At 40.7% G+C, this 22,782-nt stretch overlaps 12 protein-coding genes and 1 non-coding gene across 13 annotated transcripts; 4 read left to right on the plus strand and 9 right to left on the minus strand.

Moving 5' to 3' along the window:
• Positions 1-154: 154 nt before the first annotated feature.
• On the minus strand, positions 155-1,786 carry RRN7 (Rrn7p; the record flags this gene model as incomplete). Its single annotated transcript, XM_445564.1, has 1 exon — positions 155-1,786. The coding sequence occupies one exon, from the start codon at positions 1,784-1,786 to the stop codon at positions 155-157; it is 1,632 nt and encodes a 543-aa protein (XP_445564.1).
• Positions 1,787-2,368: 582 nt separating this feature from the next.
• RNR2 (ribonucleotide-diphosphate reductase subunit RNR2) lies at positions 2,369-3,571 on the minus strand (the record flags this gene model as incomplete). Its single annotated transcript, XM_445565.1, has 1 exon — positions 2,369-3,571. One exon carries the CDS (start codon positions 3,569-3,571, stop codon positions 2,369-2,371), a length of 1,203 nt encoding a protein of 400 aa, XP_445565.1.
• A 770-nt stretch (positions 3,572-4,341) lies between these two features.
• On the minus strand, positions 4,342-5,448 carry RBG2 (Rbg2p; the record flags this gene model as incomplete). Its single annotated transcript, XM_445566.1, has 1 exon — positions 4,342-5,448. One exon carries the CDS (start codon positions 5,446-5,448, stop codon positions 4,342-4,344), a length of 1,107 nt encoding a protein of 368 aa, XP_445566.1.
• A 316-nt stretch (positions 5,449-5,764) lies between these two features.
• On the plus strand, positions 5,765-5,838 carry tN(GUU)2. The gene has a single exon. It is a non-coding gene; the product is annotated as a tRNA-Asn (tRNA).
• Positions 5,839-6,137: 299 nt separating this feature from the next.
• On the minus strand, positions 6,138-6,755 carry YKT6 (palmitoyltransferase YKT6; the record flags this gene model as incomplete). Its single annotated transcript, XM_445567.1, has 1 exon — positions 6,138-6,755. One exon carries the CDS (start codon positions 6,753-6,755, stop codon positions 6,138-6,140), a length of 618 nt encoding a protein of 205 aa, XP_445567.1.
• Positions 6,756-7,132: 377 nt separating this feature from the next.
• MIA40 (Mia40p) lies at positions 7,133-8,347 on the plus strand (the record flags this gene model as incomplete). Its single annotated transcript, XM_445568.1, has 1 exon — positions 7,133-8,347. The coding sequence occupies one exon, from the start codon at positions 7,133-7,135 to the stop codon at positions 8,345-8,347; it is 1,215 nt and encodes a 404-aa protein (XP_445568.1).
• Positions 8,348-8,628: 281 nt separating this feature from the next.
• On the minus strand, positions 8,629-10,017 carry MST1 (threonine--tRNA ligase MST1; the record flags this gene model as incomplete). The annotated part of the gene is made up of 1 exon (XM_445569.1): positions 8,629-10,017. One exon carries the CDS (start codon positions 10,015-10,017, stop codon positions 8,629-8,631), a length of 1,389 nt encoding a protein of 462 aa, XP_445569.1.
• A 303-nt stretch (positions 10,018-10,320) lies between these two features.
• On the minus strand, positions 10,321-11,376 carry GVI51_D03509 (type 1 protein phosphatase-activating protein SDS22; the record flags this gene model as incomplete). The annotated part of the gene is made up of 1 exon (XM_445570.2): positions 10,321-11,376. One exon carries the CDS (start codon positions 11,374-11,376, stop codon positions 10,321-10,323), a length of 1,056 nt encoding a protein of 351 aa, XP_445570.2.
• A 393-nt stretch (positions 11,377-11,769) lies between these two features.
• On the minus strand, positions 11,770-12,120 carry ACP1 (acyl carrier protein; the record flags this gene model as incomplete). Its single annotated transcript, XM_445571.1, has 1 exon — positions 11,770-12,120. One exon carries the CDS (start codon positions 12,118-12,120, stop codon positions 11,770-11,772), a length of 351 nt encoding a protein of 116 aa, XP_445571.1.
• A 424-nt stretch (positions 12,121-12,544) lies between these two features.
• On the minus strand, positions 12,545-13,870 carry GVI51_D03553 (GATA-type transcription factor; the record flags this gene model as incomplete). Its single annotated transcript, XM_445572.1, has 1 exon — positions 12,545-13,870. The coding sequence occupies one exon, from the start codon at positions 13,868-13,870 to the stop codon at positions 12,545-12,547; it is 1,326 nt and encodes a 441-aa protein (XP_445572.1).
• Positions 13,871-15,325: 1,455 nt separating this feature from the next.
• Positions 15,326-16,105, plus strand: GVI51_D03575 (mRNA triphosphatase; the record flags this gene model as incomplete). Its single annotated transcript, XM_445573.1, has 1 exon — positions 15,326-16,105. One exon carries the CDS (start codon positions 15,326-15,328, stop codon positions 16,103-16,105), a length of 780 nt encoding a protein of 259 aa, XP_445573.1.
• Positions 16,106-16,208: 103 nt separating this feature from the next.
• On the minus strand, positions 16,209-18,314 carry SPT21 (Spt21p; the record flags this gene model as incomplete). Its single annotated transcript, XM_445574.2, has 1 exon — positions 16,209-18,314. The coding sequence occupies one exon, from the start codon at positions 18,312-18,314 to the stop codon at positions 16,209-16,211; it is 2,106 nt and encodes a 701-aa protein (XP_445574.2).
• Positions 18,315-19,145: 831 nt separating this feature from the next.
• Positions 19,146-22,706, plus strand: NEW1 (New1p; the record flags this gene model as incomplete). Its single annotated transcript, XM_445575.1, has 1 exon — positions 19,146-22,706. The coding sequence occupies one exon, from the start codon at positions 19,146-19,148 to the stop codon at positions 22,704-22,706; it is 3,561 nt and encodes a 1,186-aa protein (XP_445575.1).
• Positions 22,707-22,782: the final 76 nt, after the last annotated feature.

Genomic DNA, 22,782 nt, shown 5'->3' on the forward strand with positions numbered 1-22,782 from the left:
TTGCCTGAAAAACTTATATAAGATATACTACTATTCCTGTAATGATTTAGGATAGGCATGAAAGTTTCTATGGTATATTGTTAACTACTTACAGATACATTAATAGTATAGAGAGGCCACCCCATCATGTTAAACACATTGTCCAGCAACGTGTCTATATTGAGGCTCTTTTTATCTGGTGCTCTATTCTCTTCACACATAATTCGAATTGTCTTTTAGTAACAGCAAAATCTTCTGCCAAAATTGTTATCAATCGATCCTCCAAAACACTCACCAGCTTAACATACTCACTTGTATTCTGCTCATAATATACTGAATGCATGCTGAATTGTTTCAAGTATTTCTCCTGAAGTTCATTGGAAAAAGACTGCAATTTCCGTCTCTCCATCTTACTATCTATAGAGTCCTTAATAGGAAACAACTTAAAGAGTTGCCTTTTGGCAATCTTCTGATCAATAGTTAGGTCTGAAAAGGGACTCTGCTGAGATAACTCATCATTACCGTGAACTAGTTTGTTTTCAATAAAATCAAGATAGTCCATGGTTTCATCTTTCGACCACCTGGTAATGTTTTCAATATTGATCCTACCATAAGAAACATTTGATATTTGATTTTGCACAGTTTTACCACTGGGATCAATATCAGGATATGGCTGTTCTATAAGAGATCGCACATAACTCTCCGAGTAGTTATCCGAGTTCAATAGTAATTCGTATCTCAGTGTAATAATTAAGTATGCCAGTAACCTATACTCCGGCATTGTATTTATCTGCCTCCTTTTCTTTAGAAACCTCTCACTTTCTGGTAAATGAAAACTCTCCCTTTCCGGATCAATAGCGTTTATCAAGTAATTTACTTTCAAATAAATGATTGGCGGGATTGTAAGCTGTAAAGTAGTCTTGAGAAGCAACCCTTCCAGAAACAATGAATCCTTACATAACGTAGAAAATCTAACCTTTGCTGCAACTGCTGATATCTGTGCAAAATATGCTCCTTTCCTAGGCGGTTTACTACCATCTAAAAGCATAAAGTAATAGCCCGGCAACCTTGATTTGAAATTGTGAGGAAGGTGACGAGAGGTATGAAAGTACGGAATATCCTGATTGCAAATCCATCTGATAAAGTCATTTGTGTACACAGGTAATCCCATCAAATATGATGCCAGGTACAGAATAGAAATTGTTGTCAGCATGTGAATCCCTAGAGGTTGATGTCTCGGTTCTCGATCAGCATGCAACCTGTTTTTTGAGCGCCCTTGATCTTCAATGGGTTCATTATCACTATCACTACCATCTTCAGGTGCGTGTGCTCTTAAATCATAACTATTTTTCTGATCTATATCTTGTAATAGTCTTATCCATATTAGTTTGACAGTGGATTCGAATGACTCGGGAAATGATTTTTTGGTTATTAGCATTCTACATTGCTTTCGAAGAATATACTGAATACACCTCAAGAACATTCTATCTGCTTCCACTCCGGACAGTTTTCTTTTTTTATCCTTTTGCTGTCGCAGCTTATCCATTTGTCCAATTTGAGATGGATCCAAACTGGCTTGGAAACCACCAACAGCGTTCGTTGTCAAGTTTAGTCTTCTAGTGACGACACCAGAGGAAGCAACACCTGCCATAGCGTTACCACCAACATCGTCTTCATCGTTATTGAACTCTATATCACCATCCATAACATGTCCATAACGACATGTTCTTCTACCATCAATAATTCTCCATAGCCTTGATGGACAATTGTCAGTTCCACAAACAGGACCTCTTATAAAGGTAGACATATTTGCCTCTGCTTGTGCCGCTTCTTCCGACTAAGCACTGATACTTCAAAGAAATGGATGCTGTTTTCTTATCGCGATCGAGATCAAGGATCCTTTTAGTAAACTACTCTACAAACTCTTGCATAAAGTGTTACTATAATCACAGGGCATCGGGTTTGTTATAATTTTTCACATTTTTTATGATCCGAGTTGAAAAAGTGTAGCTTCCATAATGAAATGCGATGAGATGAACAATGCAAGAAATAATTCTTCGTCATGAAGAAGAGTGTGTGAGTTAATATCAAAACGTCGTAAAAATTTGTTTTTGAAAGTACATGATAAAACTGTATAAAATAATTATATGAAGTAAAAATATGAGGGGCGAAGGGAAAGAACGAATAAATATCCATAATTCATACCAATCATTAAAAAAGTCCGAAGATTAGAAGGATACTTTGACCCTCTAGGATATCTAATGATTGGGCGGAGTACTTTTCATTTGCATATGCATGGATAGTGATTTATTTTTAATGAAAAAAAGGGAACTTAGTATAAGGTAAACTTTCTTTTTCTATTTTCTGTAAGGTAATCCACATATCCACTTTAAAAATCCTCATCTAGAGAGAAAGCACCACCACCTTCAGTGTTTTGAGCCTTGGACATAACACCGGCCTTTTGGTAGTCAGAGACTCTCTTTTCGAAGAAGTTAGTCTTACCAGCTAGGGAAATGTTTTCCATGAAGTCGAATGGGTTTTCGACGTTGTAGACCTTCTTGTTACCGAATGCCACTAGCAATCTGTCAGCGACGAACTCAACGTATTGGTTCATCAATTGGGCGTTCATACCTAATAGAGCGACTGGAAGAGCGTCCAAGAAGTAACGTTGTTCGATTTCGACGGCTTCTGTAACAATTCTTTCGACGACCTCTGGGTCTGGCTTGTGGTTCAAGTGCGCAAACAATAGACAAGCGAAATCTGTGTGTAGACCTTCATCTCTGCAGATCAGTTCGTTGGAGAAAGTTAGACCTGGCATTAGACCTCTCTTCTTCAACCAGAAAATGGAAGCGAAAGAACCGGAGAAGAAGACACCTTCGATGGCGGCGAAAGCAACCAATCTTTCTGCGAATAGAGCCTCAGAGTTGGCGATCCATCTCAAAGCCCATTCGGCCTTCTCACCGATTTCTGGGATTGTGTGGATAGCGTTGAACAAGAACTCACTCTCCTTTGGATCCTTGATGTAAGTGTCGATCAATAGGGAGTAAGTTTCAGAGTGGATGTTTTCGATCATGATCTGGAAACCGTAGAAGGCCTTAGCTTCTGGGATAACGGCCTCAGTGGAGAAGTTTTCAACCAGGTTCTCATTCACAATACCGTCGGAGGCGGCGAAGAAAGCCAGCACTCTGGAGATGAAGAATCTCTCATTCTCGTTCAGTCTGTTGTTCCAGTCGTGCAAGTCCTTGGACAAGTCAATTTCCTCTGCAGTCCAGAAAGAGGCCTCAGCTCTCTTGTATGCTTGCCAGATTTCATGGTACTTGATTGGGAACAAAGTCAATCTGTCAGGGTCATCGTTCAACAATGGCTCGTCCTTCTCCAGCTCCTTAAGCTCGTGACGGTGGACTTTGTGCGACTTCAAGTACTCCTTGTGTTCAACAGCAGCAGTAGACAGCTTAGCCTTCAAAGCTTCAATCTGCTCCCTGTTCTCCTCCCTAAGCACTTCAAGTTGCTTCTTCAAGTTGGATTGGGAGTCCTTCAACTCCAAGTCAGACAAGGCACTAGCAGCAACCTTAGATGGTGTTTCCTTAGTCATAGTGTATATTGTTAGTATGTGTTTCTTTATATAGTATTTAGTTTGAGAAACCCAATGGGAAATGGGACTAAGGGAAGCTGAAAAGACCCTCTTATATATCCAAGAAACAAATTTTCCAAGGAACCTGATTTCGCAATTCACAAGTGATCCCAAGAAAAAAAAAGAAACCAAGAAACCAAGTCTAACAACCAACTAGTCTCAGTTGGGATTCGGATATTCCACTGTTATGTAAATAAATAAAGTCAGAAACACCACTTCACCATTTACAATGCTATTTCTTTTTCCTTTCAGTATGGAAAAATTTTTTTTTTTTTTTTTCACTTCCAGTAAGAGGGCATCGAGGTCCCCTCTGCAAGTAGCAATTAGTAATCCTAAGTGATGTATACGGGATAGTATATGGGGGAGGGGACGGAGGGGACGGTGGGGAGGCGTATACAATTGGTAAAGAACAATGGGTGTCTGAATTAAGCTTTCACCAGACCCCCCGCACACCCCGTCCTACAACTTATCGAACAATTACATAAAAATGCGAAGAAATATAAATAAAATATAAATAACAAACATAAACATTATACCCAACTTTACGCGTTTTATATGACAGAAAGGGATGGGGACACGTAAAGACTCTGGTTTTTCTGATAATCAACGGGGTTGCGTGCATATTGCCAAGTGGGATTCCTGTTGCGATGTAAATATTTTGTTTTTTTTACGTGTCTATGTATTTGTAAATACCAAACCCATGTCGTGCCTTGCGTCGATCCATTTTGACTTTACTTGGTAAATAAGGATATGACGTCTTCATCGTCTATGCGGTGGGTCAGACCACATTTCTGCGGGGAGTGCTTTGCGCTTGAGCCCCAAACCAGGGCGTACTTGAACTTGTCCTTGAAGTCTCTGTGTATTTGGTGGCACAGGTCGCCTACCGTAGAGTTGTTTCTCACAACCAGTGGGTCGTCGAAGCTGGGCTTTGAGCCACGCTTCTTCGTGTACACCCTGCTTAGGTTCAGCTGGTACCATATCTCTTCCACCACGTCCTGGATGCCGAGGTCCATCTCACAGGACATCACGACGGTGTTCGGCTCGCGGGCCAGTCTATCAACCTCCTCCAGCGACACGGAGTCTATCTTGTTGTAGACGTACAGACACTTGATGTAGTTCCTGTGCTGCTCGTTGATAACGTCGATGAAGTCATCGATCGTGCACTTCTCGTCCCTCACCAGCACCTCCGCGTTATGTATCCTATAGTCCCGCAGAATCAGCTTGATGGCCTGCTCCGTCAGGTTAGTCCGCGATGGAGACGTGAACGTGATCTTAACACCGCCGGTCTCCTTCTTCTTGAAGTATATGTTAGGCTTCTCCTTGTTCAGCCTTATACCCACGGCTTCCAGCTCTTTCTCCAGCGACTCCCTCTGGTGCTTGCTCTTCGTCGCATCCAGCACCATCAGCACCAAGTCTGCTGTCCGCGCCGTCGCAACAACCTGCCTACCACGACCTTTACCTTGAGAAGCACCATAGATGATACCGGGCAAGTCCACTATCTGAATCTCCGCACCTTCATACTTCAGCACACCAGGAACAGACGTCAGCGTGGTGAACGCATAGTGCGCAATCTCAGACTTTGTAGACGTGATCTTGCCCAGCAGCGACGACTTACCTACAGAGGGGTAACCGATCAAAACCACCCGCGCGTCACCAGACTTCGCAACTTCGAAACCAGAACCACCACCACCGCTGCTCTGCGACTCGTCCGCAAGCAATTGCTGCCTGTAACGAGCAAGCTTACCCTTCAGAAGACCAAGGTGGTGCTCAGTGGCCTTGTTCTTCTGAGTACGGGCCATCTCCTCCTCAATAGCCTTGATCTTATCTATAATACCCATCTTGTGTGCGCTTACGTTTGTTCCTAGTCCCTAGTCCTAGTGCAAATGCTAGTCCTAGTCCTGATCCAAATGCTAGTGCTTATAACCAAACTTCAAATTTCAAATTTTTTCACTTGCGATGAGCTTCTCTGAGGGGACTGGAACTAGAAAACCGGCAGCTTGAAATCCATCCCAACACACAGAAACTGCCGCAGCACCGAAGGGGGGTGGTCCAACATCCACACAACACAAATGATACAATATCACTTCATACTAATCGGGCCTTGACAATCAAAAAACGTGCAGGAAATTCTCGGAGTTTACAGCGTTTTCGTATGACTTCGTGGCCAAGCTGGTTAAGGCGTGCGACTGTTAATCGCAAGATCGTGAGTTCAATCCTCACCGAGGTCGATTTTTTTTGGTTCCCCTCCTCCCCCTCGCACCATACTATATAGCAATACACCATGGTGCCTGTAGCAGTGGAACCATTTACAATGTGGTACCAATTACAATATGGTGCTGGTATATACTGCACCACACCTAAATTACACTTGGTAATGCCGATTTTTCTTTGAAAACTAATACACAGTTAAAACGATTATGTATAAACCTCCTTGGGACAATATATAATGAACATTAGTAGGAGAATTCCTTTCTGCCCATCTGCCCTAATCCTATTCTCGAAATTGATCTTCCATACTGTATCGGATCTACATGATAATGCAGCATGAGTTGGTCTTCTTGGCCTGCTTGTAAAACATCTTCGAGCTCGCAGTTAGGGACTCGGACTTGTCGACCAGGTTGTCCAGCTTCTCACCTCTTTGCAACACATTCTCTATGGTCTTGTGCAGCACAATCTTGGTCTCGTCTAGCTCTTGCTGGACCTTCATGATCGCATCCGCCTGCGCAGGGTCCTGGTACTTGCTGATGTACGTAGACAGCTCAGCCATCTTCAAGGAGTCGTTCGTGGCAGTGATGCTCTTCCACTGGTCCGCAGGGTGCGCAACTAGGTACTCGTCCAGGACTTTGTTCAACAGCGTGTACGCAGGTCTCACCGGGTAGTCCTTGTCAGTGATCAAAACACCACATATACCCTCGCTGCGGGCATAGACGTGCCCTATGTAATTACCTTCCTCTACACTCTGTCTCTGGCCAGCAGTGGTCCTGGTCGCCACGGTCTCGGCAAAGAAAGTCATGAACTGACCAACACTGTTCCTCTCAAAGAACCCAAACTGGGAAAGGTCCTTCACTTCTGTCAACTCCAACGCCTTCTCATCCGAACTCTGCTCCGCTGGACTGCGGAAAACACCAATGTAGTAAATCTTCATCTCGCCAGTTCCTCGCTTATCTCCCACTCAAATAGCACTACCAAGCCGTTACACATCTGACCATTCTGCCCAAACCCAACAACTAATTTATGCAAACTTCAAACTTATTGCCTCTGCCAAAAAACGATAATTTCAGAAAATTCGAGGAAAATCCGTTAATTCACACAAATTACAAATGATCCTTACTTAATTTCGAAGAGTTTGAACTCACAGACAAGCACAACCCCAATCCATAGCATACCTGCTAACATATCTCACACAGATAATATCTTATCTGCCCCAGCTTTTGAACGGAAGCTCGCCGCTATCGATAAAACGTCTATTTTTAAGGGGGAACCACACATACGCTTCTTTGTGTAAACTTAACTACATATCCGATGGTCAGCGCAGTTAGTAGACAGCTAGTCAACAGGCAGCTCAACAGGGTGTTGCTGCGCAATGCCAGAATTGCGCCCTTCGCTAGGGCAACGCGGTTTTACTCCTCAAAGTACGCACAGGAGAGCGAGAATGCCAAGCGCCACAAGATGGGGCTGCTGATCGCGGGTGTTGCGGTTGCCGGTGCTATTGTATTCGTAACTCCACCACAGTGGAAGAAATACTTCAGAGCCGCCAAGAAAGTCGAGGAAGTCGCTGAGTCCAAAGAGGACCCCGTCTCCGAGGCTGCTGAAGAAGTATCTGAATCCGTTCAAGAATCTACCGAGGAACCACAACAGAGTCAGGAGAAGGAGACTGCTGATGTGGGTAATGAGCAAGCTCAAGACGAAAGCGCTTCAAGTGGCGATTCTGAAGCCAAGAAGGCTCATGACGAATTCGCTGATCAAAATGAGGCCTCTGAGAAGGAATCTGCTCCAATGGGTGAATCTGCCGACGCCGACCAAACTGCAAAAGATGAAACTGTTGCCGAGAAGACAGGGAATTCCAAATCAGAGAGCTCAGAATCTGACCAATCTGAACAAGATATCCTATCTAGCGACCTAGAAGAGACTATGGAGACTGTCTCCGAAGCTGACAAGGAGCTACATCAGATATCAGATAATACTGTTTTGTCATCAGAGGAAGACAAGACACCTAAGGCCGAGGAATTGAAATCCACTAGCCCTTCTGGCAATGATGAAGAGCCAAAAAAGGAAGATGACTCTAGTAAAACAATTCACTCATTAAATAGCGAGAAAGATATGGAGGCTGTTGAAGAAGAGGTCAAACAAGAAAGTGCATATAATCCAGATACCGGTGAGATTAACTGGGACTGCCCTTGTTTAGGTGGTATGGCTCACGGCCCATGTGGTGAAGAGTTTAAGGCTGCATTCTCGTGTTTTGTGTACTCAGAAGCCGAACCAAAAGGTATTGACTGTGTAGAGAAGTTCCAACACATGCAAGATTGTTTCAGAAGATATCCTGAACACTACGCTGAACAACTTGCTGATCCAGCAGATGACGAAAACGTCGACCATGAAAAGAACCTGAGCGAAGGTAAGGATACCGGAGTTGACAGCACTCCACCAAAGGATGAAGCATATTTGAAGACTGAAAAGGAGAAGAAAATCGAAGAAAATGCTTCACCAGATGAAGACACTGCCTCTAAAAAGGACTAAGCATTTTCCAGATACTATTAGTAAAGTTTGATATATTCTGTGACGGAGTTGTTTCGATCAACTGTGATGCGAGATTAAAAATCAATCACTCAAGGTGTATAAGCCACTTCTATTACCACTGAAAGCTTAACGTAGTATAATAAATAACTTGTACATATTTTATACATAATTTTGTTTGTTAAAATTGAAAACGCAGAATATTCAATTAAGTATATGTTAATTACAAGTCCATAATTTATTTACAATAGTATAATCCAGGAGCAATCAATTGGCGAATAGTATTATTTATAATTACTCTCCAAATCTTTGAACTTCTCTAAGATTTCATTTGTATCCATGAGAACTGGGGTCCTATTTTCTCTCGTTCTTACGCTAAATTTCTGTGCTTTAACCTCATTATCTCCAACTATGATGAGATATGAATAATTCTTTGTTATGGCATCCTTGATACGGTACCCAACCGGTTCTGCCCTTATATCAATGTCAGCATTGTATGATACATGAGAAATTGGTACTGGCTTTAGGTTATCTTCAATTTCTAATTTGCCACGTAACTTGTCATGTAATTGCTTAGCCATCTTTACTTGCTCCTCATTATTCGTATTCAAAGGTATTACAATTGCCTGATTGGGGTTCAACCAAAAGGGCCACTTACCACCATTTGACTCAACTAACATAGCCATAAAGCGTTCTACAGAACCGAGCACTGCTCTATGAATCATAATTGGTCTTTTATAACTGTTGTCACGATCCTTATACCTCAGATTAAATCTTTGTGGTAGTTGAAAATCTAGTTGTATAGTCGCCACTTGGTGTTGCTTTCCGTGATGATCCTTCACCATAATATCCAGTTTGGGGCCATAAAACGCACCATCTCCTGCGTTCAATTTCCATGGCTTACTAGACTTTTCTAAAACTGACCTTAATACCTCCTCAGCATGATCCCAACTCTCAAGTTCACCAATGTAGTGTTCTGGTCTTGTCGATAAATGAATCTCATAGCTATCTTTGCTCTTACTTTGCTCACCAGAAATAGGAAAAACCTTTGTATAACACATATCTACAAGCTTTAAGCAATTAAGAATCTCTACTTCGACTTGATCTGGAGTACAAAATATATGGCCATCATCTTGATGAAACATGCGGACTCTTGTGAGACCCGAAAGTGCTCCAGAAGCTTCATTACGATGTAAAGGTGAGAAGTCTGAATATCTGATTGGTAAGTCATTATAGGAATGATCAAACCTGTTAAATATTACACAATGACCAGGACAATTCATCGGCTTTAAACCATATTCTTCCTTTGTAAGGTCATTACCTTCTACTCTAAACATATCTTCTTTGTAATTCTCCCAATGCCCTGACTGCTCCCATAGCGACTTCCTATAAATCAATGGTGTTATGACTTCCTTGAATCCGAATAGATGTTTTTGTTGAGTTTTCATAAAAGAGACCAACTTATTGTATATCTTAGTACCATTTGGTAGGAAAAACGCAGAACCTGGAGTGATCTGATCTGTAATAAATAACCGTTGCCTGTTGGAAACTTCCTGAAGTAAAGTTAGCCTGGAGTCTGAATCTTTCTTAGCTAGTTTGGAGTTCGCCCTTATAAGCACGACTGAATTAGTGACCGGTTTGACCGGTATACGCCCAACACTATTGCAAAGCATAAAGGTCCTCCCTTCTTTGATATCACCGAATAACTCAAAAGAATGTTGATGAATCAGTGTAACCACGGTATTGAGTCGATGACTTAAGTAAGTTTATGACCCTCGAGACTTTAATCTCTTACTAAAATGCCAGCACACGAATCACAATGGTAGTGTAGTACTCTATACTATATAATATACACAACCAATTGTTGTCAAGTGTACAATACTTCTAACAAGATTATCACATCTGCCGTTATGTATTTGATTTTCAATCGTAGATATATATTATATATTGTGGGTTTGAGATAAATATATAGGCGATCATTGTCTAGTGTAAGTAGCATCGATTTTTTGCAATGAAGGGCCAAGGTTCAACATCAGCTTCCTTCTATAGGAGGTCTTATTATTCAATTGAACTGGATTACCTTCAAGATAAATTGTATCGAACTCTGGCAGATCACGTAGTTCATCACCGATAGACTCAAATGACTGATCAATCTTATTGAAAGACAACCATAAGTCAGTCAATTTTGTCAAATGTTTGACGTTTTCAATCTTTGTAATCTTGTTTGAAGTAATATCAAGTGTTGTCAACTTCAAGTTTTTGTCTAGACCCTCAATCTTCTCGATGAAGTTATGTGAGAGATATAGTTCCTCTAAATTTTCTAGCTGTTCTAAATTCTCTATTTTCTTAATTCTATTGGATTGTATAGACAGAATCTTTAAGTTTTTGAGCCAGTGTAGATTTATCAGTCTTGGTATATGGTTTTTACCAAGCCATATTTCTTCCAACTTGTCCAAACCCTTCAAGGAGTCCTCACCAATCTCATGTATCCTGTTACCACCCAATTCAAGGTTTTTCAGTTTCTTCAAAGTGGACAAGTTCTCAATAACTTCTATCTTATTCTGAACAAAATATAGATTCTCTAGGTTTTCCAACTTGTCAATGTTCTTTATGTTCTTAATCTTGTTGAATGACAGGTCCAGATTCTTCAAGTTCTTGAATTTATTGATGTATTTGGAAATATGCTTGATCTTGTTATCGTAGAAATCCAAATCTTCTACGGTATCATCAGGCAATACATCGACCTCACTGATACTCTCAATGAAGTTCTGTCTAACACATAAGTACTTTAACTGATGGAATCTGGTAAGGTTCAGCTCTTCAAGGGATCCAATCCTCAAATGTACCAGCTCAATGTTCTCTGTGTCGTCTGGCAAATCATCGGTAAGTTCACTATCTGGCTTGATAACATCAACCTCCCTGTCATCATCAACAATCTCAATCTTGGCATGCTTGTCCTCTTGCTTGTCCTCATGCTTGCCACCATCAACCTCCATCACAGCGTTCTCTCCCTTTAACTCGTTATCGCTCATAGCTTCAAATCCTAAATTTGTATCACGTACTGATAATTATCGTCACTTGGCCAGCTATTCACCAGGTTATACAGTTGGTACTTGCCCTGATCCAAGACCTCGAGTCCTTTTATACATTTCTCCAGAATTGACATTCCAAATTTCTCCTTTCCTACAGTGGAATCACTGGAAAATTTCAAGGGTAATAACGACTTGGAAGGCCACATATTATAAATTATATTGAGATGGGAGATAATTAAGCTCTTGTGAACAATTATTACACTTACAAAAAATAAATTATATAGGCTCCCTATAGAGAAAACTGTTGAATACTATCTACATGCAAAATAAAAAAAATAGAGCTACTAATATAGGCTCTGTAAAATGTTGATCTGATCAGCTGCCAAAGAAAATTTAGTTGGCATCTGGGTTGGACAGAATGTAGTCCACAGTCTCCTTGACGCTCTTTAGCTCATCGGCAACCTTGTCTGGGAATTCAACATCGAACTCTTCCTCGATGGCAACTAGCAACTCGACCGTGTCCAGAGAGTCCAGCTTCAAGTCCTTGTGGAACAAGGTGTCCTCAGTGATGTTAGCGCTGGCACTAGTCTTATCGAAGGCCTTGATCACATCAACAACACGCTTCTGAACAACATCCTTGGATAGGCCTTGAGAGTAGAACCTGACAGGTCTCAGCATCTGCATGTTGGCCTTGGCCATCATCATAGGTCTTTGTCTAGCGACATTCACCACAGTTCTTAGCATTTTTGTAGTATTTTTTTTTTGGCAATGGTATATTCCTCCTGGACTCCTAGTAGGACTTGCCTTATCAGTTCATCATATACACAATCAGTTATCAATAGCAACATCTAATATTGCCAAAGGGTCTTTGTGTGTGTTCAGTGGAGTTTTCATCCGGAGAGCTTAGTAATTGGCTGTGTATAGAGACGAAAATGTCACATGTTTAAGAGTAATATATTATTTGACTACAAAATACAGATTTAAGACTCTAGTTTCCAGATATATGATAATTATTACCTTTGTTCAAGTATATATTTATATTTTCTAGCTGTTGATTTATTAATTTTATTATTATTAATTATTTATTAAGAATATTATTACTAAATAATATAGAAATACGGATGTGTAAGTTCGAGCATTACGGGGGGCTCGATAGTGTCCTGTTGTATTAAAACTTGGGCATTGTTCTGTCCTCTGGATCAACAATTGATCTATGTTGCATAAATTGAATAGCCATGTTCTCGTCTGCAAAGTACTTCTTCAACTTTTTGTAGAATAAACCACATGCGTTACACAGAGTAGCTTTGCCCTGCGGCCCATTTCTCCATTCAGGTGTATCGACCTTCCCACATTGCAGACAGTATCCAAAGACGTTTCTGTTCTTTCCAGACTTAGAAACTTTGCCAGGTTTGGATTTGCGCCTCCTTATCGATGACCCAATGGTGTTGAATTTGGGCTCGCTAGAGTCCTGGGATAACGCTGATCCATGAGAACCACTGCTTCCAGAGCTTCTTTGGCTTTCACGACGTTGAGACCCAGCTAAGATTATAGCATCACGCTCAGCCGTAATGAGTTGACTCTCAACAGTTACGTCGTTTGATGTCGCAGAAGAAGTGAGCGTTACACTTGGTACTTCTTTGACATCATCAGTAGCAGAAACAATATATGAAGCTTTGGCAGGCAATTCCTGAGCTGCACCATCACAATTGTTTCTTGCTTCCTTATCAAACTTGGGAATCGCTCCTGAAATTAAACTGTCAATACTGTTGTTCCTGCTTTTAAGAACAGAATTGTTAATACTATCGGGTGATAAAGGGTAGCTATTTTCAGTTTTGACCATACATTCCTCTTCTACTAATGCACTTGCCACTGCCGATAAAGAATGAAGTTTATCAGCACCAGAATTATTACATCTGGCACGCATGGAGCTGGTCTCTCTTTCCGGCGTTACTTTAATTTTATACCTATGACTGCACACTCCATTAATGCGAGGCATACTAGGAGGAGCAAATGATGGTTCTGGTACTCCAGGATTATCCAGTGCTACAGAAGCTAACTTTGGAGGGACTGACCCATAGCTACTAACTGGAGTAATGGAGATTGTTGGCGACAAGCTGTTGACTGGCCTTATACCATTATCCAAGCTGGCTATCGACAACTTCCTTCTACTGACGTCATATGGTAATGCACCATAGTATGGTGTGGCAGCGCCCGGCGACACAGAAGAGCCTGAGACTATAGGAATCTTTGGAGTAGTTTGAGGTTGACGCTCCATGAATATATAAGCGCTAATAGGCTTATTATTTGCAGTTCCATCTATACCACCCGTTGTTGCTTGAGTCCGTGGTCTCAAATGACTGCATATTTGTATTCTTGGTTTTGGTAGGGTATACCTGGGAAGATTTAACATCGAAGTCAACTCACTAAATGATGGAAGAGAAATGTTAGAGTTTTCATAACCAAATCGGTTTGTATAGATTGGAGGCAAAGGCATCTTGGAATTGTTAAAACGTCGGTAAACAAAAATTTAAATAAATTTAAAGTTGTTTGGAAAAAAACCTGAATGGAGTTAATTGCCAAACAATCTCAGTTTGTCTTTGATTATAATACAAAATTTGGATGACGGCGGTAGTCCAATCTATGGTTACTACTTGAGTATATTTTTTGTTACCTTATGCATTCAAAAAATACACACGCTCAAATGTAGGTACAAATGTGGAAATTAAATTAAATTAAATTTAATTAAATTTAATTATCCTACAATTGAAACCCAATTTGTTCAAGTAGTATTTGTATTGTTTCTATTTTTGTGAGCTTTGATAATGACCCAGAAGTAGCACAAAAATATGACTTATTAGAACAAATAATAGCCAAGAAAAAATATCCAAGTCAAATAAAAATTACTAAGGTAATAAAAATGCCTTTAAAAACGGTGTGAATACTAAGTATATAGAATTTATTAGTTTTGAAGAGAATTAGAGTGAAAATATACCTACAATTTCAAAGCTATTTATACCTCCCCTTGAAACCACGAAAATAATTATACTTGCTAATAATATAAATCAAAACTGGAGAACAAAACTACAATATCGCTAATAACATGTTCAAGAATAGTATATCAGAAGCGTACAAAAGTCTATGATTATATAATATATATTTTAATTTACCGTAAATTAAATTTATTTTAAACATTTTGCCCTTTTAGTAAACACTTTTCCAAAACCGTAAATTTAGGGAATTAAGGTGGTTGCACTGTCAGCTTCCTGGAAAAACATAGCATATTGATAAACTGAGAATTGGGGGAGGTATCCCATCTTACATATAGTGCCATAAACCATCAATTATTACTTGCATTATGTGTAAAGAATTTAAGGGAATTCTTGACCTAATGAGATTTTCTTTAATTGTGCTTGAATGATACGATGAAAATTAACCATTGGTAGTCACTCATCTGAAAGAGGTAAATATTTCCTAAAATTTGAATAATTTTTTTATTGACGTAAGAACACCAAAGCATTTCCAATATTCCAATTTACTCTCAAAACAATGGATCATACGGCTTTGAAATAAGCTACTATATTACATAGTCTGTGATACTGTAGTTACTTGGAATAACACATAATTCCTTTGTATCAAAAGCTGTCGACACAAAACCCTACAAGTACTTCAATTGCTAATAAACTACCCAACTTGCCAAAATTAAGATGTATGACTACTACTTTAATTTGAGAGCTAATAACCATGTGATTTATTCGTCTAGCACTACAAAGTGCTGGTAATGATTTTGATTCAAACTGAATTGAATCATAGAAGTACTGCTCGTCGGACCTTGCTCTACTTGCAATTACATATATTTAATTAGCGTCTATCAAATGACTTATACACCAGATTTCATTGCTATGATATTCTTGTACATTAGTGTTTTCAATCATACCATTTTTGCTCAGGAATGAAGTCTCTGACTTATGATGAATTTGTTGGTTTCTTAGGCAAATGGGTTACTCAAGAGTATAAAAAGATACCACTTGAATGCTACCAACAAGTCGAAATTGAAGCTAAATTTGGGCGCATAAATAGTAAAAGTAACAGCACAGAATTTAAAGAAAGTAAAAAAATTATTGTATTGAACAATGACTACCATATGATACCCAGGATATCTAAGTTTGATTTCGATAGACTGAGGAATAAGTATATCAATACAAAATTCAATAAACTTAAAAAATCATCAACAAAAAATTCAAATAACCTAAGCCTGAGTGACTATAGTGTATCCACAAGTTTACCTGCCCCATTAGACAAGGGCAGACTGCGACTTAATAACGAGACAGCTAAACTTGATTCATTAATTCATAAAGAAAAAATATCGAATATTCTACTATCCATTCCTAATAGTACTTACGGTTGCAAAATATCTTTTAACCTTGAAATTGAGCTTCCAAAGGCTGTATACATTAACACAGATTTAGACAAGTGCTATAGAAGGCACAAACTTGGGAATAGAATAAGCATGCCGCGAAGTAAAAATACTTTAGAGTTGTTTAAAGTATGTACAGAAAATAGAGCAGGAAAAACATTTGAAAATTATGAAGTCGAGATTGAATTGTGTTCAAAGAATATAGCAACTCTAATTAAACAGGAAAACAATAAAGATCTAGAGAAGGAAATTCGAAAATTCTCGAACGACTTTCTAGAGATTAAGAACACCTGTAAACTCAAGTCAAAAAAATAGCGGATACTTACAAATATTTGCCATTGGGGCCTGATACTAGATTTATTTTGCCTTAGCATATTATGTTCTATAAATTATTACATACTAATACCATAGCATCCCTCTAGACCAATGGGGTTTCTTTCTGACCAATAGCTGGGTCACTTGATGGACAAATAGTTGCAGGTGTGTCTTGATTATCTTCTTCGCCTTCGATTCCATTATTTATGAACGAGGTAAAAAGCTCATTTGTTATTTCGGAGCTTGGACTACCATCATGATAGCTAAACATCATAGAAGGTGATGACGGTATAGTCTTTCTCTTCTTTGACATTCTTTTATCCTCATCAGCCTCATCTTGATCTTCTTCTTGAATGGTCGATATACTTCTTCTAGTTGTCGACACCTTTCTAATCGTACTTTGCTCGATAGGTGTGGAGTTCATAGCAGCCGCTGAAGTTGTGTTGGCATTCATATTATCATCGTCATCATCATCATCGTCAACCTCAATATTCAAAACCATCTTATTCTTGTCCTTTTTATCCACGTCTGTACTGTTTCTGTTAAGATTCGTAATAGCTGAACCAGACATGTTATCAATAGGAGAGGTTTTGTCAATATCAGTTTGGGCATAAGCACTAGATTTGCTCCTGTAACCATCACTATTAATGTTTACATCATCCATCCTGGTTCCAGCACTGATCTCGTCATCATCATCATTCTCAATATTAACGGTATTACAGGTGTTTGCATCCTGTGGTGTAGAGTTAAACCCTTTACTGTTTTGTAAATTCAAGTGGGCATTTTGATATTCAAATGCGTCATAAGTATTTAACCAATTCATATCACCCTTCATCGTCATATTATCAAAGGCAATCATATCCAGTTCACTACTGATATCATAATTATCACTATCAGAATGTGGAGGTATGTTTTCCTTGTCATTTATATCATCATTAATTTTATTATTAATAAACAAGTCAGCTTGTGGAGTTGTTTCACCCAATAAATTAGGATACGGAAGATTAAAGTCTTGATTAATACTTAGACTTGGCTTCCGGAACTCGGTAGTCTTTGCTTTTGCCTTTTTTACGCTTTTATTCTGAGACTGGTTATCCTTTTCAGTGGTCTTCTTTGAATTCGAGGAACTTTTCTTTGTTACGTTCTTGCTGCCACTATTGCCCTTCTTCTTGGAAAGCATAAAATCGAACCGTTTACTCACTTTATCATCATCAGTAGGTTTGCTTTCATGTTCAGCTACCGAGTTGGACACAGTAGTTGTATTTGAGCTATTGTCAAGTTGTCTATCCGCCATGTATATTTTGTGAGCAATAGAGTTTTTCAAATAGGAGTTATTTGATCCGCCAGGTTTCAAATTCCATATTGGCAAGGACTGTGTTCTTTTGGCCTTTGGAGCTGGCATGGGGTTTGTTTGTCTTCTGTTAGTGTTTACATTAGCGGCACCCAAGGGTGGTGCATTCATCTGTTGTACATGTTTCGTTACTACTCTGCCTTTGTTTCTATTAATGACTTGTTTTGGTTGATTCACAATAGGTGTGGTCTCTACCACCTTCGGTTGTGGTAAGGATGGCTCCTTTGTCACTCTTCGTACCTTGACTTCATTATCTGGCTTCAAAGACGCTGTGTTGTATATCTTGGTAAATCTCAGTTTCACTTCAAGTGTTTCCTGGGGTGTGCTCGACACCTTTTTGGACATCCCGCTGTAAGACCTCCTCAACAGTGCCGACAGGTTTGAACACACTCTGCCCGTGACCACGAAGTCCTCGTCCAAGTCCTCGTCCGCGTCATTGCCCGCCAGCTCTTTCCTATCAGAGTCTACTGTCTTCCTTATATGCGACAGCAAGCCCAGACTCACCAGCGGCTCGTCCGTCTCGCATATATCTCTGTAGTACAAGTTATAGTCCTGTCCGCACCCGGAGTCCAGAGCGCTGAGCACTTCCGGGGAGTTATTGTAGATTTCCTGCAAGACGCTCGATATGTGCACAGCGCCAACTCTCAGCATAGCCATCCCATCGCCCTCCGTGACCATCCTGCCCACGGGAACCGCATTCGGGTCTGGTATATTCAGCACTTTCACCAGGTGCGGTGTCTTGGACCTCGCCAGGTAGCTGCCAGCAGCCCCGTTGTCCAAGGAGTACAGTATCTTCAGTGTCATCCTAGTATCCGCCGACATCATGTAATTGATTCGCTGCTCTTCGGTTATGTCCATACCACAGCTTCCTCCAGTGCAATTGACCAGCGTTGTTTATTTATATAAGATGGCAACGGTGATGCGCAATACTACACAACTTACGTGTCAAGGGCTTCCATGGCTTCCATGGCTTCCCTCCCCATCGCCAAGTTTCGCGTCCCGAATGCCAAATTTCACGCGTCTCGGACAAATAAGTAAATAAACCTGAAATTCCTCATGTAGACATAGCTGTATTATAGCTGTCGCTACAGACCTAGAGCATAGCAAGAGTCGCACAGTAGCAGATACACCTTGTAAAAATGCATTTCTATCAATTATGCATTTGTTGAGGGAGACACGCCCAGGGACACGCCCAGGGAGAGACGCCCAGCACTGCTTGCAGAGAGATGACTGCCAGCTGGGTACTTCAAACAAAAGCCCTAAAATCACATGACCTCCAACTTAAAACACACCAATTTCCGTACATAATTATAACACATCAAAATATACTTATCAACGAAACAACCACATGACTCTTACACGTATAAAGACACACACGTGACATACGTACATAAACACAAACCACATGACATGCATACGTATATGACGAGTGAAAATTTTTTTAAATTTTTTTTTTTCAAAAATTTTCATGAAAAGCTTCAAAGTGTAAAGTGCGATGAGCTTGTGTGGAAGCGATGAGGGAAAAGGTGTTGCGCGATGAGCTTGGGTCCACAAAGCTCAAAGATGACTTTTGACTAGCGTCGTGCGTGTGATTCTAGCGATCCTTATACAACTAGTAACATATTATATTATGACTACACTTACAATACTCATAACTTCCAGAAAAGAGTTAAAAAGGACCATAGAACCATGCCTCCAAAGAAGTTTGCTAAGAGCTTGGATGATTTCCTGGGCGAACAGCCACAGGATCCTAACCTAGTGCCTTCGCCATTCGGTGGGTACTTCCAGCAGAAGCAATCGAACTACCAGAAACAGAGGACTTACAACAAGAACCCCAACGTGCAGAAGTGGAACCAGAACAGCAATTACAACTACAATGCGCAACCTTACAACAACAACCAGAACAACTATAACAACTACAACAACTATAACAACTACAATCAGTCTCAAGGGTTCGATGCCAATGGTATTCCAATCAATGCGTACAAGTACCAGCAGTCTGCGGTGACTCCAAACCAGAGTAACGGCCCTACACCATCTGCGTCTGCTGTGTCTCTGACGTCGCTGACCAATAAACTAAACGAACTGGATGTGTCTCCAATCTCTGGCCACATCAACAAGCTCATGGAGGCTCAGAACATTACTGAGTGCAAGGCACAGGTTGCTGCCATAGCTGACGAGTTCAAAAACACCAGCGCTAAGTCGATCAAGGACTGGAAGTTCACCGACGTCCTGTCCAAGCTGACCAAGAGCAAGAGCAACCCGCTGATCAGAGAATCGACGATGCTGCTGATCACCGCATTGGCTAACGTGTTTGCCAATAACAGCCCTCAGGAGGCTTACTTGCTGCCTTTCTTCGAGTTCTCTCTAGATATGATGGCTGACAAAGAGACTACCGTCAAGCGTGCTGCACAGCACTCTCTGGATGCGCTAATGAACGCTTTCCCTGTCGACGCTCTGACCTCCAATGTCCTGCCAGTGATTCTGGAATACTTGGCCTCCGGTGCCAAGTGGCAATCTAAGCTGGGTGCCCTGGGTGTCATCGACAGAATCAGAGAGGACTCTCCAAACGATCTCTTGGAACTGACTTTCAAGTCCACAGTACCAATCCTAACAGACGTCGCTACTGATTTCAAGCCAGAGCTCGCCAAGCAAGGCCACAAGACATTGCTAGACTACGTCTCCATCCTTGACAACTTGGATCTGGCCCCACGTTACGAACTTATCGTCAACACTCTACAGGATCCAAACAAGGTCCCTCAGTCCGTCAAGGCTTTGTCCAGTGTCACATTCGTGGCTGAAGTCACCGAGCCCGCTTTGGCTCTACTGGTTCCTATCCTGAACAGATCGTTGAATCTTTCTTCTTCATCCCAAGAGCAATTGAGACAGACAGTCATCGTCATCGAAAACTTGACTAGATTGGTCAACAACTACATCGAAATCGAAAGCTACATTCCTCAATTGCTACCGGGCGTCCAAAAAGTTGTCGACACAGCTTCTTTACCAGAAGTTCGTGAACTTGCTGAGAAGGCTCTAAAGGTCCTAAAGGGTGACGATAGCACCTCTAGCCACAACAAGGATTCCTTCCAAGGTAGAATTACCGAGGAGGAAGGTAAGCAGTATGTCTCGGACGCCATCAAGAAGGCAAACATTACTGATGAGACCAAATCTTCCTTCATTCAAGACGAAGACGTCGTCGAATACCTTGGTAAGATCCTCACCGTTGACACAAATGTTAATGACTGGAAGAGACTGGAAGAACTGTTTACTGGTGTCTTTGGTGCTGATAACGAAGCCGTCGTCAATACTGAAATTATCGACAGAATGAGAGCTCTATTCCACCAAGAGAAGGTCAAACACGATGAAGATGAAGGTATCGAAATTGTAAACACTGACTTCTCTCTTGCTTACGGTTCAAGAATGTTACTGAATAAGACTAATTTGAGATTGATCAAAGGTCACCGTTACGGTTTGTGTGGTAGAAACGGTGCTGGTAAATCTACTTTGATGAGATCTATTGCTAACGGTCAACTAGATGGTTTCCCAGACAAGGATACCTTGAAAACTTGTTTTGTTGAACATAAATTGCAAGGTGAAGAGGGTGACTTGGATTTGGTTTCCTTCATTGCTTTAGATGAACAACTACAGACCACCTCCCGTGATGATATTGCCAATGCCTTGGCCTCTGTCGGTTTTGATGAAACCCGTAGAGCTCAAACAGTTGGATCTCTATCCGGTGGTTGGAAGATGAAATTGGAACTTGCAAGAGCTATGCTGCAAAAGGCCGATATCTTGCTACTGGACGAACCTACTAACCATTTAGATGTTGCCAATGTCAAGTGGCTGGAAGAATACTTGTTAGAGCACACAAACATTACCTCATTAATTGTGTCGCACGACTCTGGTTTCTTAGATGCTGTCTGTACTGATATCATCCACTATGAAAACAAGAAACTGATTTACTACAAGGGTAACTTGGCCAAGTTCGTTGAACAAAAGCCTGAAGCCAAGGCATATTATACTTTGTCCGATACTAATGCTCAAATGCGTTTCCCACCACCTGGTATCCTAACAGGTGTCAAGTCTAACACTAGAGCTGTTGCTAAGGTGACTGATGTTACCTTCACTTACCCAGGAGCTTCTACACCTTCCTTGAGCCATGTTTCATGTGCTCTATCACTATCTTCAAGAGTCGCTGTCTTAGGTCCAAATGGTGCTGGTAAGTCTACGCTTATCAAACTATTGACTGGTGAATTGGTTCCTCAAGAAGGTAAAGTTGAAAAACATCCAAACTTGCGTATTGGTTACATTGCCCAACACGCCCTACAACATGTTAATGAGCATAAGGAAAAGACAGCAAACCAATATTTGCAATGGCGTTATCAATTTGGTGACGATCGTGAAGTTCTTTTGAAGGAATCGAGAAAGATCTCCGATGAGGAAAAGGAGATGATGACTAAGGAAATTGATGTCGATGATGGTAGAGGTAAGCGTGCAATCGAAGCCATTGTAGGTAGACAAAAGCTAAAGAAGTCCTTCCAATACGAAATCAAATGGAAATGGTGGAAACCAAAGTACAATTCTTGGGTTCCTCGTGATGTATTGATTGAACACGGTTTTGAAAAGCTTGTTCAAAAGTTTGATGATCATGAAGCTTCCAGAGAAGGTCTAGGTTACCGTGAATTGGTTCCATCTGTTATTACCAAACATTTTGAAGATGTTGGTCTAGATGCAGAAATCGCTAATCATACCCCATTAGGATCTCTGTCTGGTGGTCAATTGGTTAAAGTTGTCATCGCTGGTGCCATGTGGAATAACCCTCATTTACTAGTCCTAGATGAACCTACCAATTATTTGGATAGAGACTCTTTAGGTGCACTGGCAATTGCTATCAGAGACTGGAGCGGTGGTGTCGTTATGATTTCCCACAACAATGAATTTGTTGGTGCGCTATGTCCTGAACAATGGATTGTCGAAAATGGTACCATGGTTCAAAAAGGTGTCAAGGATGTTGACCAGTCAAGATTTGAAGATGGTGGTAACGCCAATGCCGTTGGTTTGAAGCCATCTTCTTCTGTTACTGATGATGACTCCCCAGCTAATATCAAGGTTAAACAAAGAAAGAAGAGATTAACAAGAAACGAGAAGAAAGCACAAGCTGAACGTCGTCGTTTGCGTTACATCGAGTGGCTATCATCTCCAAAGGGTACTCCAAAGCCAGTCGACACTGACGATGAAGAAGAGGATTAATCACAATTATAGATTTCATTTTTGTACATTATTCTATACAGGCTATACATTTTTACATTATTGTATTTAATTTTTT

Source organism: Nakaseomyces glabratus, chromosome D (genome assembly GCF_010111755.1).
Source record: "Nakaseomyces glabratus chromosome D, complete sequence".
NCBI classification, from domain to species: domain Eukaryota; kingdom Fungi; phylum Ascomycota; class Saccharomycetes; order Saccharomycetales; family Saccharomycetaceae; genus Nakaseomyces; species Nakaseomyces glabratus.